We start from the raw sequence: 16,254 nt of genomic DNA, 5'->3' as shown, positions 1-16,254 counted from the left end.
GAGATAAGCACACAGTTTATCCAGATGTACCCCAGAACTGTCTTTCTTTTTGCATTGTGGCCACCTCAGCCACCAAGTCAATTTTTCCATGTGGTACTGTCTTTCTGTCTTAGCCTCTTTCATCTGCTTTTTTAAAATACAGCCATTAAATAGGGGATAATATTAATTATACGTAGAAAAGACTCAAGATTACTCTAATTAATTTACACATTAACATGCGCGTCAGTAAACGGAGCAGATCTATACTGAAACCCTGCTGCAAATCCTACATCATAGAACTGCTTACATCTTGGCTGCAGTTTCCTTAGCCCTGCTTTGCATTTATTTCCCTGAAATGTCTCAGTTCATCATTTTGTAGTCTTCGCACGCACCCTGTGAATAAAGCTGTTTAGCTGGTAAAAAATTCAGACACAAGAGGCAAAGAAAAGGAGATATTCCCCACTACATTTCATTTCCAGTACTCATGCAGCAAGACCTCCAATTTCATTCTTAACAGGCAAATATGGAGGGGATGTATCAGCCATTCAGGCAGCCCTGATGCTTGTGCAGCTCCCTCCCAGCAGCTCCATCGCATCTGCTCCCTGCTTCTCAGGGCTCACTCTGTTGCTCTGCCTCTTCCAGTATTAAAAAAATTAGTCCCAGTTTTCAAAATCGTTTCTCAAAGTCACTGTGAAAACTGTTCCCTCTTCCCAAGAGGACAACTACCACAACCACCTGTAACCAATCGTGGTTGCACAGCTGTGCTCCCCCTACTGCAGAGTGTCTAGATCTTGGAACAGATGTGAAAGAAAATTATTCTTCATCTTCCAAGGATTCTTGCCCAAAGACACCAGTCCTTCACTCTTCTTGATTTCATCTAAGTTATAATTCTCACAGAAAAAATATTCAAGAATAAGGTGATTCTTACCTTGGTTGGCTTATTGAAAAGGCAGGCTCCACCTCCGTTGTTTAAAAATTCGTGATACTCTTCAATATCACACTTGGAGAACTTGCTTGGTAGATAATACCTACAAAGAAATAAGTGCTTTTTATAGTACATTTTCTTTGTTCAAAATAAGAGGAGGACAAGTGTAATATATTTTAGAAAAGCTGCTAAAAATACACTGCTCAGAATCAGATGGAAGATATTTGCTTGCAACATTCTTTAAATTTTAAATAATTTTAGTAAATGAGAAACATCTTTCAACAATTACACAAAGCTCATGTACAGTGAGAAGACAAAAAGTTTCCACTAAGTTATTTTATGCCAAATATCATCAATCCTAACAGTCACTGTGTGGTTCTCACAGATATGACCAGTTCCACTACAGGGCCTGTTTCAGAAATAGTTATTTCTTCCCGTACATTCTGCAGTGGACAACAGCTGCCTTTCTCACACGTGGCCCTTTTAAAGATTGCTTGTAGTTCACTCCTCTCTTAGTTGAAATTGCTCTCTTGGCCCACTGATTTTTTTATATAATACAGTTATGCCATGTTTAAATGTGCTTCTAGCAAACATCAGCTAACATTTTAGCTTCCTTCTCTCTTGTGCCCCATGGAATGGATTTCATTTGAGTACCAATTGCCAATCTGAGTTGCACTTAATACCAATCTGAGCTTTAACCAATGCAAAAAGACTTTGAATTGCTCCTTTCCACAGGGAAAGAGTTCTTCCTAAGGTGACTTAAGTGATCTTTATATTTAGGTCCTATGCTAAGTACCTATGCTTCAAACAGATTTTGGAGTCTCAAAGGCTTCTTAGTATCGGTTCAGGACTAGATAAAACAAAATATTAGCAGAAGTACATCATAAAATAATCCTGCATTGCCAACAATGATAATCTGCAAAACATAATTGTTCTTTACAGTCTCTAGTGTTTATGATTTAGATCTAAAGACTGCAGAGAATGTGGAATTCGCACTGTTCAATAATAAGCTATGAGTGCATATATTTGTCGTATGCCTAATTATTTTAAAGGTTCAGACTTCAAATAAAGAATTTAAAGGCCATTAGATAAGGAAGCTTTTTTTTTTTTTTTTAGAAGAATCAAGAATGTCTCTCCATATTGGCTTTCTGTCATATTGAAAATCAGAAAAATCTTACACAGTTTGCTTTTAGGTACACAAAGTGAAAAAAAGGCACACATTGATATTTTCAGTACTTTGAATGAAATATGCTTTATATTGTTCAAAATAGTTCTTGCCACAAAGCAACTGTGAAATTTGCAAGTGAGAGCAAAATTGCTTTACAAATTTGGAGTACTATCTGTATCTCATATAGACTCTTGTTTAATTTATATGTATGAAGACAGGTTTGTAATATGGAGAATTAAGTTCTGAATACACGTACTAGGAAGCATCATCAATTTCAGCTAACAGCAGAAATTTACAAATTCAGTAGTCCTCACATAAAATCTCTTCAGTGACTATTTTATGTGAGCATGAGAATATCAAACCTCCCATGGGAGCATTTTTTCTAGCATTACCATATAAATTGTAGGATGAAAAATGAAAGACTGCAGTAGAAGTAATAAAAATGAGACATGGGCAAGGAATTTGAGCACAGTATTTTAGGAATTTTGATGTGTCTTTGTTTCCACAATTCAGCAGCAAACTCATGAAAGAAAAGAAGCGAAACATGGTTCTGCTCCTCTGCAGAACCTGGCTTGGCTGTTGAGCTTCTGAGCACTGCAAGTGAAACCAGTTGTTACTAAAAATCCTTATATCCTCTCATTAAGTTACTTATTCACATATTTATAAGTGTCTATTCTAAGTATATTTCGTAGGTAATAGTTTGCTTTCTGAAAAATAATAATTCACAGAAAAAATTCCACTGAAATGCAAAATACAAACATTTTCATGCTTTTTCTTTATGGCACTGTATGCAGGACATGACCTCTCTCCAGTGAATGTCTTACCCTGTGTCTCCCATTATGCATCCAGACCAGGTGTCCTCACACTTACACTCACCTGACAACAAAGTAAAATTTACATCTTGAATCTTGAGAGTCCAAAGTACATTTCTTATCACAAAAATCACATTGGAATCAATTCTATTGCAGTTTTAAATATAAATTGAAAAGAATCATTTGTTCTTTTATTGCACACCTTAATTTAAGTGTGTCAGTGCACACTGAGCCTTCTTTCAAAATCTATGCATGATTCTTTGTAATCCTGCACCTTGAAAACATGCTCTATGTTTTTTTCCTTCCCTTAAGTGAAGTCAGAGGAAACTGCAGTCAGCCTCCAGCACTTGCATATCACAAGGCAGATCTGCCACCTTCTCCCATGTCATTATATTTGATTGCCAAATTTTCAGTGTCAATAAGAGAATCGATAGGACCCAGCAATTTTACTATTTTCCCCTTTTCCTTACAGCAGTTTAATAACATGCAGCTAGAAAATGAATACTGAATATGTAAGTAGCACAGAGCATCCTACGTGTTGGAGTATTTTTCAAAATAAAATTATGTGCACTGCAATAACTTTTGCTTGCAGATGTACCTCTGCATTATGTACTGTCTCTACAACGTCTGAAAACAAAATCCATGAAAACATTTATGTTAGTCAATATTGTAACTATGTTTTTAAATGTAAGACTTTCAGCGCAATGAATTGTCATATGCCACTTAAAAAAGCACAGTACTAATGTTGTTTAGTGAAAGTAGGGAGAAAGAGCTGCTTGTGGGGATAGAGGACTGATGAATTAAAGCACTGCAGGTTAACAGGCTATTAGGAAGTTGAAACGCAAGGTTACAAATAGTAGATAAATGGCAGCAGCAGAGTGATAAATACAGGAGATTAGGGTAATATAGAAGAGGAATTCATTTAAGGCAGACAGGGAAAGAGATACGTTGTCAAATCCATCCTTCGTAACAGGACTGAGGGGGCTAATCATCATCCCTGAGTCTAATAATGTCTGTCTCTCTACCTCCACACTGCAGCATAGCAGCCATTCAGTTTGTGGGTGTTACATCAATCTCCCTGAAATGAATGGTGATAGACACCTTTTTAATTTATTTTTAACAAAATGATGGCACCAGTGCTACCAACAATTAGGGCAGGGGGAAATTGTGACATTTAAATAGAGGTAAACCAATGGTAGTGTCTCCTCATTTTATTAGAAGTAACAGTATTCCAACATTGTAAGAAACATTACAAAAGAACATGTCAGAGAGACAGTGGTAAGATTCTCTTGTTAAAATCTTCTCTTGAGAGGAGGTGAAAAAGCATACAAACTTACCACTTATTAGTTTTCTTCTGTCTGAGAAAATGCCAATATTTTGAGCCAATGTCTGTGCCAGGGTAACTGCCATTAAGTCAGGCTTTCCAAACTGAAAGAAGTAAGTAAGGTAGGAAGAGTAATCAGTTAGGTACACGTATCTCTCTCCATACTCAGCACTGCTGAGGCTGCACTTCAAGCATTGTGTTCAGTTTTGGGCTCCTCACTACAACAAAGAAATTGAGGCCCTGGAGTGTGTCCAGACAGAGAACGGCAAGAAAGCTGGAGATGAGTCTGGAGTACAAGTCTTGTGAGGAGCAGCTGAGGGAGCTGGGATTGTTCAGTCTGGAGAACAGGAGGATCAGGGGTGACCTTATTGCTCTCTAAACTACCTGAAATGAGGCTGTGGCAAGGTTGTAGTTGGCCTCTTCTCCTAGATAACTAGCATTAAGACAAGAGGTAATGGCCTTAGGTTCTCCAGGGGAAGCTCAGTTTGATGTTAGGAAAAATTTCTTCCCAGAAAGAGGGGTAATGCATTGGAGCAGGTTACCCAGGAAAGTGGTGGAATTACTGTCCCTAGAGGTGTTCAAGAAACGTGCAGATGTGGCACTGAGGGACATGGTTTAGTGGGCCTGATGGTAATGGGTTGACAATTGGACTTGGTGATCTTAGAATCATTAAGGTTGAAAATGATCACTATGTTTCTATAATCTCAGGCACAGCCAAAGCTTTTTTCATTTAAAGGCAATAAAAGGCAAAATGAGATTCATAATGTTAAAGTAATTACTTCAGAGGAAAACAAACATGTGCGGAAGACTAAACGTTGGCTTACAAGTAAGTTAAGAAAGTCTGCTTCTTTTTTGTTACTGTAGTCACAAGTATGAATGACAGGATATTGCAAAAATTACACTGTTGGAAAGTGTATTTGAGCCCATGTCCAACTTTATTCATGTTCTGTTCTTCATTAAGACTTCCACAGAGCAGTGCTAAGGCTCTGCATCAGCAAAGCAGCAGCAAGATATTTTGAGGAACTGCACTGATAAATTCCCTGCAGACAAATTTCCACCATTCTTCATCCATCCCAGTACCCACACCTACCTCATTCACACCTCCGCCTTTAAGCAAGGAGCAGATTCCACCAGTGTGAGCTACACCACTTCGACTGCTCTGAAATCGACTCCCCCTTTGACAAAAAGGAACATAAAAGAAAGTTTACCCTGCTCATCCCACAAGTTTTGCACCTACCTATCCTAGTATTTATCTTATTTTCAAATGAGAAACGAGCAAATGTCAGGTCCCATCACTATGTTGAAAAATTATGCAAAAATAAAATGAGAATCACAGAAAACACTCACAAAACTCACATGACAGACAGTCTCCAGAAAAATTTAACCGTCTTCCCTCCTCATTCTCACATTACCTAATATAAGAAAGCATAAGACAAGATTTCCTATCTCACCATACTTTTGTTCATATGCAGAAGTGAGGCCTGGCACAGCTGCCCACGAAGCTGTGAGTGCTCCATCCCTGGAGGTGCTCAAAGTCAGGTTGGATGGGACCCTGGGCTGCCTGAGCTAGAGGGGGAGCAGCCCTGCCCATAGCAAGGGGTGGGAACTGGATGGACTTTGAGGTCTCTTCCATCCCAAACCATTCTATGGTCAGTCATACTTTAGCAAGTGGTTTTCTAAGTCCACACTTCGACACTGCTTTGGTGCATGCTACAGAGTGCAAGAGAGGCCGCTGTGCTTCCAGTGGGGGGCCCGGGAAGAAGACACATGTCCAGTTAAGCAATGCAGATGTGGCAAAAAAGAAAGAGAGATGCCTTGTGGCTCCCTGATGGGTCAGAACTCCCCAGAACTGCAACTGATCTCATCCAGGTGGCAGCTGCACTGTAAGCCTGAATTTAATGATGCCTTTGATGTTGACCAAGTCAGTATGAATCACTGCCAGTTACTGGAGACAAAAGATACTCTGCACCACTTTAGAAGTACTGATCCAGCCAAGCCAATGCACATTGGTTTTCTCAAAGGAAAACAGAAAAACAACATGAAACATAACACAATGGGCTAACTGTGCTGAAAGTGGAAGTTGATTTTTAACTGGTGTGCTGCCAGAGCAGTCAAGCAGTCACTCGCCCTTCCCACTCAGCCATACTTCACTCAAGGACACAATTTTAGAACTGTATTCCCTAAGTAATCTACAAATACAATATCTTGAATACCAGTGACAATGGTGTTACATGTAGCACTGGAAATTGTATTACAATGTTATCCAGTGTCCCTGTCACAGGGAGACTGTTACTGTGTCCCTTAAAGACCTTACAACTTCACATAAAAGGAATAAGAAAGATGTGGGGGAAAAAAAATGATTCCCATTTTACAGATGAAGAACCGAGACACTGACAAACTAAAATGTACAAGTAACACTTAGGGATCTAACTTCACATAGGAAAGCAGTGACAGTAATTAAGCATGTGCAAAAAACTCCGAGAGGCTGGATAGTGGTTCCCTACTGGAGTCATGTGAAAATGAGGAGTTAAAGCTAAATTTGTTCATATAGCTTCCTATCTCTCAGCAGAGAGGGGTAAGGGCTCCAAGCAGAACAATCTACCTGGCCTGTCTCTTGGGGATAAAAATCTTATCAAGAGTGTCTATGTTATTTTTTAGATATAGTTTGTTACATCAATCCTATTATCAAAGTAATTTAGAGGTTTAGAAATAATAAAATTCCTTCCAGATTATTATTCTTATATCATATGTCTTTCTGAAGGACAGACTGTTCTGAGGATCCAATGCTCCTTTCAGTAATCCTGCAGCATGCAAGTCATTCAACAGAGCAAGGCAGACCAGAGTGCTTCTTAAGCAGGAAAGCTCATGGGTTTTAAAGCCAATATTCTGCTTTTACACAGTTCAACAGCGCTGCCTGTGCTCTACTACTAAAGAAGTGAATGTACAAGGTGGAACCATGCATCACCCTCCTGCACTCACAGAACAGGTAATTGCACAGGACAGCCAGGAATTAATTACAGTGCATGCAGCCCAAGCTTAATATGTTAAAACTAAAAGGGGAGCAAAACCTCTGGTTGCACTGGCAAGCACACTGTGTGCTGTTTTAACTTCTTCCCACCTCCCCTCAGAAATGTTATTTTCTTTATTATTGTGGGTTATACACACAACAGAAAGGAGACGCGTCAGGCACTCGTGATAAGCAACCCCCAAGGAAAGGAAAAGAAACAGTAAGAAAACATCACACGAGATTACGTACGAAAAAAGGTGAACTGCATCACTTTTCTCTCTGATAAAATCCCTCCTATATTTCATAAACTCACGCAGGGTCACCAAGGGGTTTTCAGATATGGTGAACTTGTTATCAGTAGCCCAGGTTTCCATGGCAACCAATACTATCCTGGTGTTAAGCTGTTCTTTATATATCTAGTACATTAACAGAACGAACAAATAGATTACATCAAGGAGAAAGAAGGTGAGGTTTACCCCTTCTTTGTAACAGGTTTCATTCTTATATGACAAAATATTTAGCTTGTTCTAACACTCTTTAGGTTCCCCCAGGTGCTTTTGTCTCCCTTAAAAGCAACAACAAACATGAAAAGAAAGTAATATCTAGATTTTAGGTCTAATTCTTCTATCCCCTCTCTTATTCCACAGAAAAACCCCCCTGAGGTCCTGCTCAGGCAGAGGATCATAGAACAGAGGTGAGGTTTTTGACACAATGCTACAGAAGCTTCTCAAACAATTCAAAGATTTGGGGTTAACGGGCATCTTACATTGTCCAGCTCACTTCAGGGACACAAGAGATATCTCTTACGTCAAAAAAAACCTTTTGTTTTCACTGCCGTTCACCTCTACAGGAGTATTTAACCTCTCACCAGCAGCCATACATTCAATATTGGGGGTTAATGCTCCACATTTCAAGAGTAGGAACTACATTCTTCTTTTTTCTAGTAATGCCTTTCCAGAATGAGATGTAAGAGCCAGCAGCTTATCCTGCTTAGTATCAAAAATATAATCCACATAATCCATTTGTATGTCCCTATTCTAACTCATTACTCAAATGATTTTCATTTTTCTTTTTTTTTTTTTAAGAGATATTTTAGTGTATTCTAATTCTGATAATTTTTTAGGTTTCAGGTAGACAACTTATAAGCTTGTGTTAAAAACTATCATATCTAAGATTCCCTTTGAACTTCCAACTCGAGATCTATCTGTTAAAGGACACTTAAATGCCACAAAAAAAATCTCTAATGCTTTATTTTAGACAAAGGCTGACATGACTGACTTCAGTTGTAGATGAAAACTGGTAATCTTTGCATTTGTTGTTACTAGGTACACCATGAAATAACAGCTCCTGATTTATCAGAAGGAGAATCATATGATGATCTCATGCGTAAAAGAACATTCAGTCAAGTGATACTTACTAAATCTGCCACGTTCACAACTGACTTAGCATAGCTGTTTGTGTGGCCAACTGATAAGCGGTGCTTTTTACACTGCAAAACAAACACAGATAAATTACAAGTATAGATTTAGAAAAACAAGCTCCTTTTCCAAAAAGCCCACTAAGTAAAAAGAACTATGCCAACAGGAGAGCCTCTGTGTATGGTTCGGTCTCTTGTGCTGAATGCACATTTCATAACTATTATAAGGAAAGCATTCTAAGATCTTCAGTGGAAAAAAAAATGCTATAGGAACAGGAATCAATTGTTAACCTCTTTTACTACTGAAGATACTTTTTCATGTACTCTTGTCTGCAGAAACACAGACATAAATGAGCACCATGAGTATGAAGGTCACAAGTACCTTAGAAGAATTCAGGACTTAAAGGCAAAGATTTTCAGAAATGTTTGACCATCTTGTGTCCCAAGATGCTTGATTTTGGAGGGAACGTTTTCTGGAAGTTGGGATCTTTTAGTGCGTAAGAAGTGTCAGGCAGTTGGCTGGTGGGAAAGGAAGGTTTATGAGCAGGAATGGAGAGAAAAAAAACCAAAAAATGAGGAAGTTTAACTTACTAGAATAACAGAAGAACAAGACTGCAAAGCTAAAAATGGTATAAAAGATGAAATGGATATACAAAATAAATGGAGGTGTCCCTGGACCTGGGAGCTGCTGGCTGAGTCCACCTGCAGTGCCACATCTACTGTGCACATAAAGAATGTGCAAAACACGCCTATGTGCCATAGGGTAAGGGATGAGCTGAAAGCACACCTCCTCTTCATGGAATGAAATTATGTAGCTTATTACAGATGTTCAAAGACATTTTCTTCAGAGAACAAACTTCTAAGTTGGCTGATTCTTGCATTGCCAATAATTAACCAAAAATTAGGAAGCACTGTCTCCAGACAAACGAGGTCCCAGTGGAAATGTTGCAGCCTCAGGTCTTCAGGATAAACATAATACTTCAGAGAATTCAGCATCTCTTATTGTTTGTTTTAATCTAAGAAGTTCTTGCTACTCTCACCAAACTGAGCTGACAAGAGTATGTTGGTATCACTAAAATTGTCTAATAAGAATGATAAATTCCTGTTAGACTCCTATTGTCTGATTTTGCCAGTTTGAGTAAAAGAAAGAAGTTGTACCTTGCAAAAAGGACTGACAAAATGCATAGACACACTGATCTCAAAACCATAAGGAATCATAAAATTGCCTAATAAATAAAATCAGCAGTTTGAGGGGCATCACTGGTCTCTGAGCTTTACCTAGTTGCTTCAGGATCAAATCCTACCATTTGTGTTTGAAACAAACACATCTTCAAGAAGTACCCTGTTCATATTTGAAGAGTGTGAGAGATGAAGAGTTCATCATTTCTTTTGCTACGCCTTTTATTAATTAATAATGAACTTCACTGACATAAATCTGCGCTTCTCTAAGCCCCGTTTTTCTTCAATACTCTAAGCCTTCTTATGCTTCTTTCCACTACATTAGAGAGCCCATTTATGTTTTTCCCTAAGAAAGTACTCAAGCTTAACAAAACACATTTCTCTAAATTTATTCGGATGTATCAAAAAAATCTAGTCAATATTAATCTTCCCACTGCACAAAGTCAATGATTACATTAGTGATTGCCGAGCTGTTGCACTGAAAACAAGTGCTGAAGAAAGTCTGAAAGAAAGCCATCAACTTAAGCCCCATTTTCATTAGCTACCTTTTGATGCAAAGCTTTAATTTATGATGCTTTCTCTGATATGTAGGACTGCTTGTATTCTTGGTGAAATCATCTTGCTATTGTTCAGACATCTCTATCAACGTGAATCTTTTTTCTTAAGGACACTGCACTTATTCTGGCCATATGTTATTCTTTACTATTTAACACATACGAAAATTAAAACAATTTTATTCTACTGGTAAACATAAGATAAGCACGCCAGCCTTACCATCAGATGATCATTTACAATCATTAACTCAATGTATTTTGTTTCTTCTTCAATTTTACGTGGAATCTGACGAACCTACAGAGAGAATATAACCATAAAAAAGCCTAGTGATGGCAGAATACAGAGAAAGTATAACTGGTAACTAGAAACAGTTTCAGCAAACAAGCTTCTCACATATTTTTGTTAATTGTCTTAATTCCTCTTTTAGATTTTGACAATACTTCTTGTGATTAATTATGCCACAGTAAAAAAATCCTTAGCTGTACCCTATGAAGACAATTGTAGGTTTACACGTTTGTCAATTTTGTCTGGATTTGCAGTAAAAATGAGTAAACATATTTACTGTGTAACTGGTTGGGATATTTTGTGGAGGGTGAAAAGGAATGGACTGGGGTTTTTTTCAAATATACAGTCCTCGTACTTCACCTCCTCTGGAACACTTGTTTGAGCTTAAACAATGAAATCAAGCATTTTAATCCAATAAATTCCAAGTTTAGGTTTTTTAAAAGACAATTCTCAGCGAGGCCCACATATATAAACTTTCTATTTCACTGAAAAAGTAATCCTTCCTAAGCTATTTTTTATTGCACTGCTTGATTCATACAGTGAATGCAGTACCCACCTCCATCTCACACACTGCATTTAGAAACATTTATGACAGTGCTTCTCCATGGTTTTTTCCAGAAGAGTTATTACATCATTATGATTTCAAAATGCAGAGTAATGGCTAATTTAAAGAAAGACAGCAAACCACCTAATGTAAAATAAGATCCTCATGAATGATTTTTGGATTTTTTCCAGTTTCTTTCTCACTTCTTTTCTCAATCTGAGATGGTTACATTAGTCAGAGAGAAAGTCATCTTCCCTTCTCACTGCTCTCTGTTTGATGTTGCCAGCACTGTTCAGGCCCTTGAGCCAGCTCTATTTTGACCTGTACCATTATTTCAGCTCCATTCCTAAAGCAAAGAATTGTTTCTGTCTTTCCAAGGTACAAATATAAGTTAATTTCTTCTCCCCTTTAAGAAAATGGAGACTGAAATATCGCTTTAGAATATTTGTTTTAAAACAAAGGAAGATAAAATAGGTACTTGTCACCATTGCAACATAAAAGTGATCTGTTAATGTTTCATTAGTCAGGAGTTTCTCAAAAAATACATATCCACAATAGGATAAAATATTTTATCTATTATTTTTTCCATGTGCAATTTAGCGGTGTTTCAAAATTTTATAATACTGAGAGAAATGCTATTCTTGAGATTCAGCAACAGATTAAATGGAGCCTATGTGAGGAAATAGCTTGTGCTTTTATGAATGTAATGGAGAGGGTCTGCTGTGCTTTGGCCACACACACACACACATATCATAGTGTACCCAAAAATTCTCTTGAAATTGACATTGTGGTGGCACCTTAATGAAAGGTGACAACATAAGCACTTAACTATTCAGGTAGGCACTGTACAAGAGAGTCCAGCAATCCCTTGTCAACATTAGATACCACTTTCTGTTATAGCTATATCATACATAAAGACCTCGTGCCAGTCCAGGAGCAGCAACAGGACTCCATCTGGATGAAACAGTTCAGCAGACATAGAACAAACTTGATAGATAGCATATTGCTTATAAACAAGCACATTGGTGCATACCTGCCTTCTCCTTCTTTTGTGCCTCGGCTTTACAACAAACTTCTGTGATGTAGCATTCATGTGCCAGAACTCTAAGCAGAAAACACAGGCAAACCCATTGAGCGTTTACAAAAATACAGCCCAACAATTAGTGACCCCAATGCTTCATGACAGTAGTATGGCATTCTTCCATGCATCAGATGCAGAAGCAACTCCTTTTTTCAATGTTCTAGTTAGAAAGGAGGCAATGTTACAGATGCTTCCCTGTAACACCGTTCTTATTAAAAACTCTACTAGTGATAATCTGGTCTGCTGAAACAGATGATCTGGAGGTGTTGCACTTCAGAAAGCACAGCAGATGTTCTATGCCAAAACTTCACCAATACTGGGGATGTAATATTAGCGCAGAGCTTCCACAGAGCAAATCATATTTTTGGAAATTCAGCAGGCATTCACAGAGCTCTCTCAACAGCTACCTAAATTAATAAGAGCATGAAAGGCAGAATTAACACTTTAAGAAGATTATATCCACAAAGTAAAACATGTTTGAGTTGGGAGAAATGTTGTGGGATTTTGGCAGTGCTCCCTGTCAATACGATATTCTTCCCTATTAATCCCACTGTGTCTTTGATTTGATAAACCTCTAACAGTAAGCACCAAGTAGTTTATTTTTTTGCCAAATCTATTACTAGCCACTGATGGAAAGGAACACAATATAAACCAAATAGAAGACAATGCTTGTTCCCACCCTCTCCCTCACAGCTCCATGGGGGGGCTATAAGAAAAAAGGGGCCAGACTTTTTGGCAAGGTCTGTTGCAATAAGACAAGGAGAAATTATTTCAAACTAGAAGAGGGAAGATTTATATTGGATATAAAAATAAAGTTTTCTATGATAAGAGCAGTGAAGCACTGGAACAGGCTGCCCAGAGAGATGGCAGATGCCACATCCCCGGAGACATTTAAGGCCAAGCTTTACTGAGTACCAGATATAGCTGTCCCTGCTCAAGGTCCCTTCCAATTCAAATGATTTTATGACAATTCTACTTTTCCATCTTCTGGATTCAAAGCATCTCCCTCACCTTTCCCTGTACAATAGCAAACTCCTTCCTTATCTTGTCTAAACATGTTTACTATTTACATAGCCCCACAAAGACTTTCTCTGAGTAAATTAAGTGCTTGTGCATTCTGTAACCTTTTTACTTTGCCTAGTTTCTTTCCTTCGTATTTTCTCTAACTTTGGACACCCTTTAATTCCCCAGGAACTGAAGACTGCAATAATTCCATGGCAATTTTACCAGTCCTATAGAGAAGTAGACAGCACTACGGAAGATGTGTAAGTTAATGGACTCCAGTTCACACACCTTTATAGACAAGTTTTGATTGTGTTAAAAGCCCTCAATACTTCAGCTTTGCTAGTATCCAGGTTTCTTACAGCACTACAGTTTCTCACCCACTTCTGGTGTTGTATATGATACATGTGTGTAGTGCTGCCTGTGTTATGCAATGTATGTTACCCCCCTGTTGACAAATTTGCTGTTCATGAGTGCTGCAGATTGTTCTTATACTGTTAAATCAATTTGCAGTGATATATTTTTTTAACATGCTAGCTATGCATATAGAGAGCTATTAAATTAAGGTAAATGTTAATATTTCAAACAAGCCAATTAATAATCTTACCTCTCATACTATAGTAAAATACCTGCAATTTCTATTTGAGGTTCAAATACACTTGAATACAGTAATATTTGGAACTTGATAGAGCTGATAGAGCTGTTATGCCAACAAAGGCTTAAAATGAGAAATTGAATTACCCATCTGACAAAGTTTCACCAGGGATAAGAGCTAATGTTAACCTGGAGTGGCTATTCAGTTATAATGCAAACCATCAAAGCAAAGCTTGGACAACTGGCATTGTCTTGGCTGTATCTGGACAATTATGCTCTCATTTTGGTGCATGAAATTTGCAGATACCCTTCTATGAAGGGGCCTGTGCAATCCTAGGCTTAGGAACATTTTCATGGATACACCAGTGCACTTAAAGATTTTCTGTACAAAAAAAAGATCCATAATAAATTAAATAATACCCAAGGATTTCTATCTATTGCTTAAAGGCCTGGAGCCTCCAGAGCTCAGAATGATAACAAACCAAATCTTCACACTTTTAAAAATAAATTTATATTTGATTGTTCTTTGGGTATATTGATTAATTCAGTCTGTGTTTGTGCCTCTGAACCTTTCGCTTGAGGTTTCTTGTATTATCATTAATGAAACTAGTAACAATATAACTTCTAAATCGATGAAACAGTAATTTACGACACGTGTATGGGATCCCAGATAACTTGACCAGCGAACGTGAAGCTTTACCCTGCCATCGGAAGTCAGCCATCTCGAGGGGAATGATGCAGCCATTAGCACTGACACATTAGCACACATTAACACTGCACCATAACTCACAAGCTGGATGAATTCACACAGGGTCCGTTTCCAGCCAGAGACCCTCAGGCTAAATAACATGACCAGCAAAATCACCCAGGAAATGCAGAGCTGAAAAAGCCTAGTGGAAATTTTGACAGGAAGATATTATCTTGAAAAAAATGTAAGGACAACTCAAGTGACCCCAAAAGGAAGGGACATCTGTTATACACTACTTGAAAAACAACACCTTCAATAAATACTGTTGTCTAAGACAATGCCAGGGCACTGTCTGAAGACAGACTGAGAAAATGTACAGTCTACTAAACTATGCAGTCAAAGGCTCCAAACATGCTAAGTTTTTGGATGAGCTTTCCTTATTTAAAGTCACTGCTTCTACGTGCTATTGTAGAGTACAATACAATTTATTCTTTTCTGCAATAGCTATTTTCTTTTTTGTTTGTCTCTTTCTTTGTTGAATTCCCAAAGGGCAAAAGAATGTAAAAAGTATATTGCTATTGAACTGTGGTAAAATAGTGGGCTTTTATAATTACTGATATTGAGTAATCCCTACCACTTGATTTTTTTCCTTTCTAACATCAATATAGAAGCTCGTGATACATCTAGTCCATTCCTAATGCAGAGCTGAGTGGAAATCTGAGCTTACACACTCTTCAAAAGATAAAAAGAAAATCCTGACATCAAGGAACAGCTGCTTACGCTGGGCAAATTGATAAATTAGGAAAGTATTAAGGAACATAAGAAATACCGATGCCATAATCTAACACAGTGCTCGCTGTTAACAATAATGACTCTGTGGCAGTACTTCCAAAAATAAAAAAAAATTAAAATGAATCTATAAGACAAGCAGTTACTTGCAAGTATTTCTTAAAGAAAACAACAAAAAAGGAAAGTTAAGGCAATAGAGCACACCACACAGACTGCAGGGAAGACTCGGTGCAGGAGCTGTGCTGGTGGGGCAGCGCAGGCTGGAGGTGAAGGAGGAGGTGGGATATGGTGTGCTGCGGGGCTGGGGATGAACACCAGAGCTCATACTGGGGAAAGGGTAGACAAGCAGATAGCAGTGGGAACAGCTCTCATCCTCTGGAGCTGTGGCTGTCCAGGAAACATGACTTAAAAACAGTCTTACACTGAATAACCAAAGACAAAAATGGGGGGATTTTCAGCCAGAGCATAATTTGTTGAAACTACCAAAACTTCTACAACAAGCCTCAGAATAATGTTTCCAAACAGCTTCACAAAAGCAAATACAAGCATGTAGAAGAGCGGATGAGATACTAAGCACAAAAAGATATCACCTTTTCTCCACATTACAAACATTTCTATAACTCAGACCACCAGCATTCCATAATTAAATCTCCTTTTCAACATTTTAAACAAAGTAATTTTACGACATCATGACTTTAATTCAATCAAGGGAAACATCTTCCATTTGAAAAGCCAACAACTATTTACTTGTTATCTACGGTAAAATCAGAACTATGCAAGAATATCTGGATTTCTGTGGAAAAATCTGAAGCCTTATTTTGACAGATCTTTAGAGAATCAAGAAGATTTGGTGGAGGTGAAACAGGTGGGTTCTGCTTGCAATGAATTCCTTTTCATAATTTTTA

General features: G+C 38.0%; 1 protein-coding gene across 10 annotated transcripts in view; it reads right to left on the bottom strand.

The window, feature by feature from the left end:
• Positions 1 to 16,254, bottom strand: part of ADAM22 (ADAM metallopeptidase domain 22) — a 128,933-nt gene that overhangs the window by 38,825 nt on the left and 73,854 nt on the right. For all 10 annotated transcript variants that reach the window (XR_008209090.1, XR_008209091.1, XM_052693613.1 and 7 more), the window contains exons 8-15: positions 12,229 to 12,299; positions 10,586 to 10,660; positions 8,633 to 8,704; positions 7,465 to 7,631; positions 5,299 to 5,383; positions 4,222 to 4,312; positions 2,897 to 2,948; positions 908 to 1,007 (exon numbers count right to left, since the gene is read on the bottom strand). Coding sequence is in view for 8 of the 10 variants with exons in the window: in XM_052693613.1 (XP_052549573.1) it covers positions 908 to 1,007; positions 2,897 to 2,948; positions 4,222 to 4,312; positions 5,299 to 5,383; positions 7,465 to 7,631; positions 8,633 to 8,704; positions 10,586 to 10,660; positions 12,229 to 12,299 (713 nt within the window). In the remaining 2 variants the exon portion in view is untranslated. The remainder of the gene's footprint in view (positions 1 to 907; positions 1,008 to 2,896; positions 2,949 to 4,221; positions 4,313 to 5,298; positions 5,384 to 7,464; positions 7,632 to 8,632; positions 8,705 to 10,585; positions 10,661 to 12,228; positions 12,300 to 16,254) is intronic.

Source organism: Tympanuchus pallidicinctus, unplaced genomic scaffold (genome assembly GCF_026119805.1).
Source record: "Tympanuchus pallidicinctus isolate F22 unplaced genomic scaffold, pur_lepc_1.0 scaffold3, whole genome shotgun sequence".
In the NCBI taxonomy this organism is placed as follows: domain Eukaryota; kingdom Metazoa; phylum Chordata; class Aves; order Galliformes; family Phasianidae; genus Tympanuchus; species Tympanuchus pallidicinctus.
The sequence above is the reverse complement of the archived record's forward strand: the minus strand, read 5'-3'. Positions and strand labels throughout refer to the sequence as shown.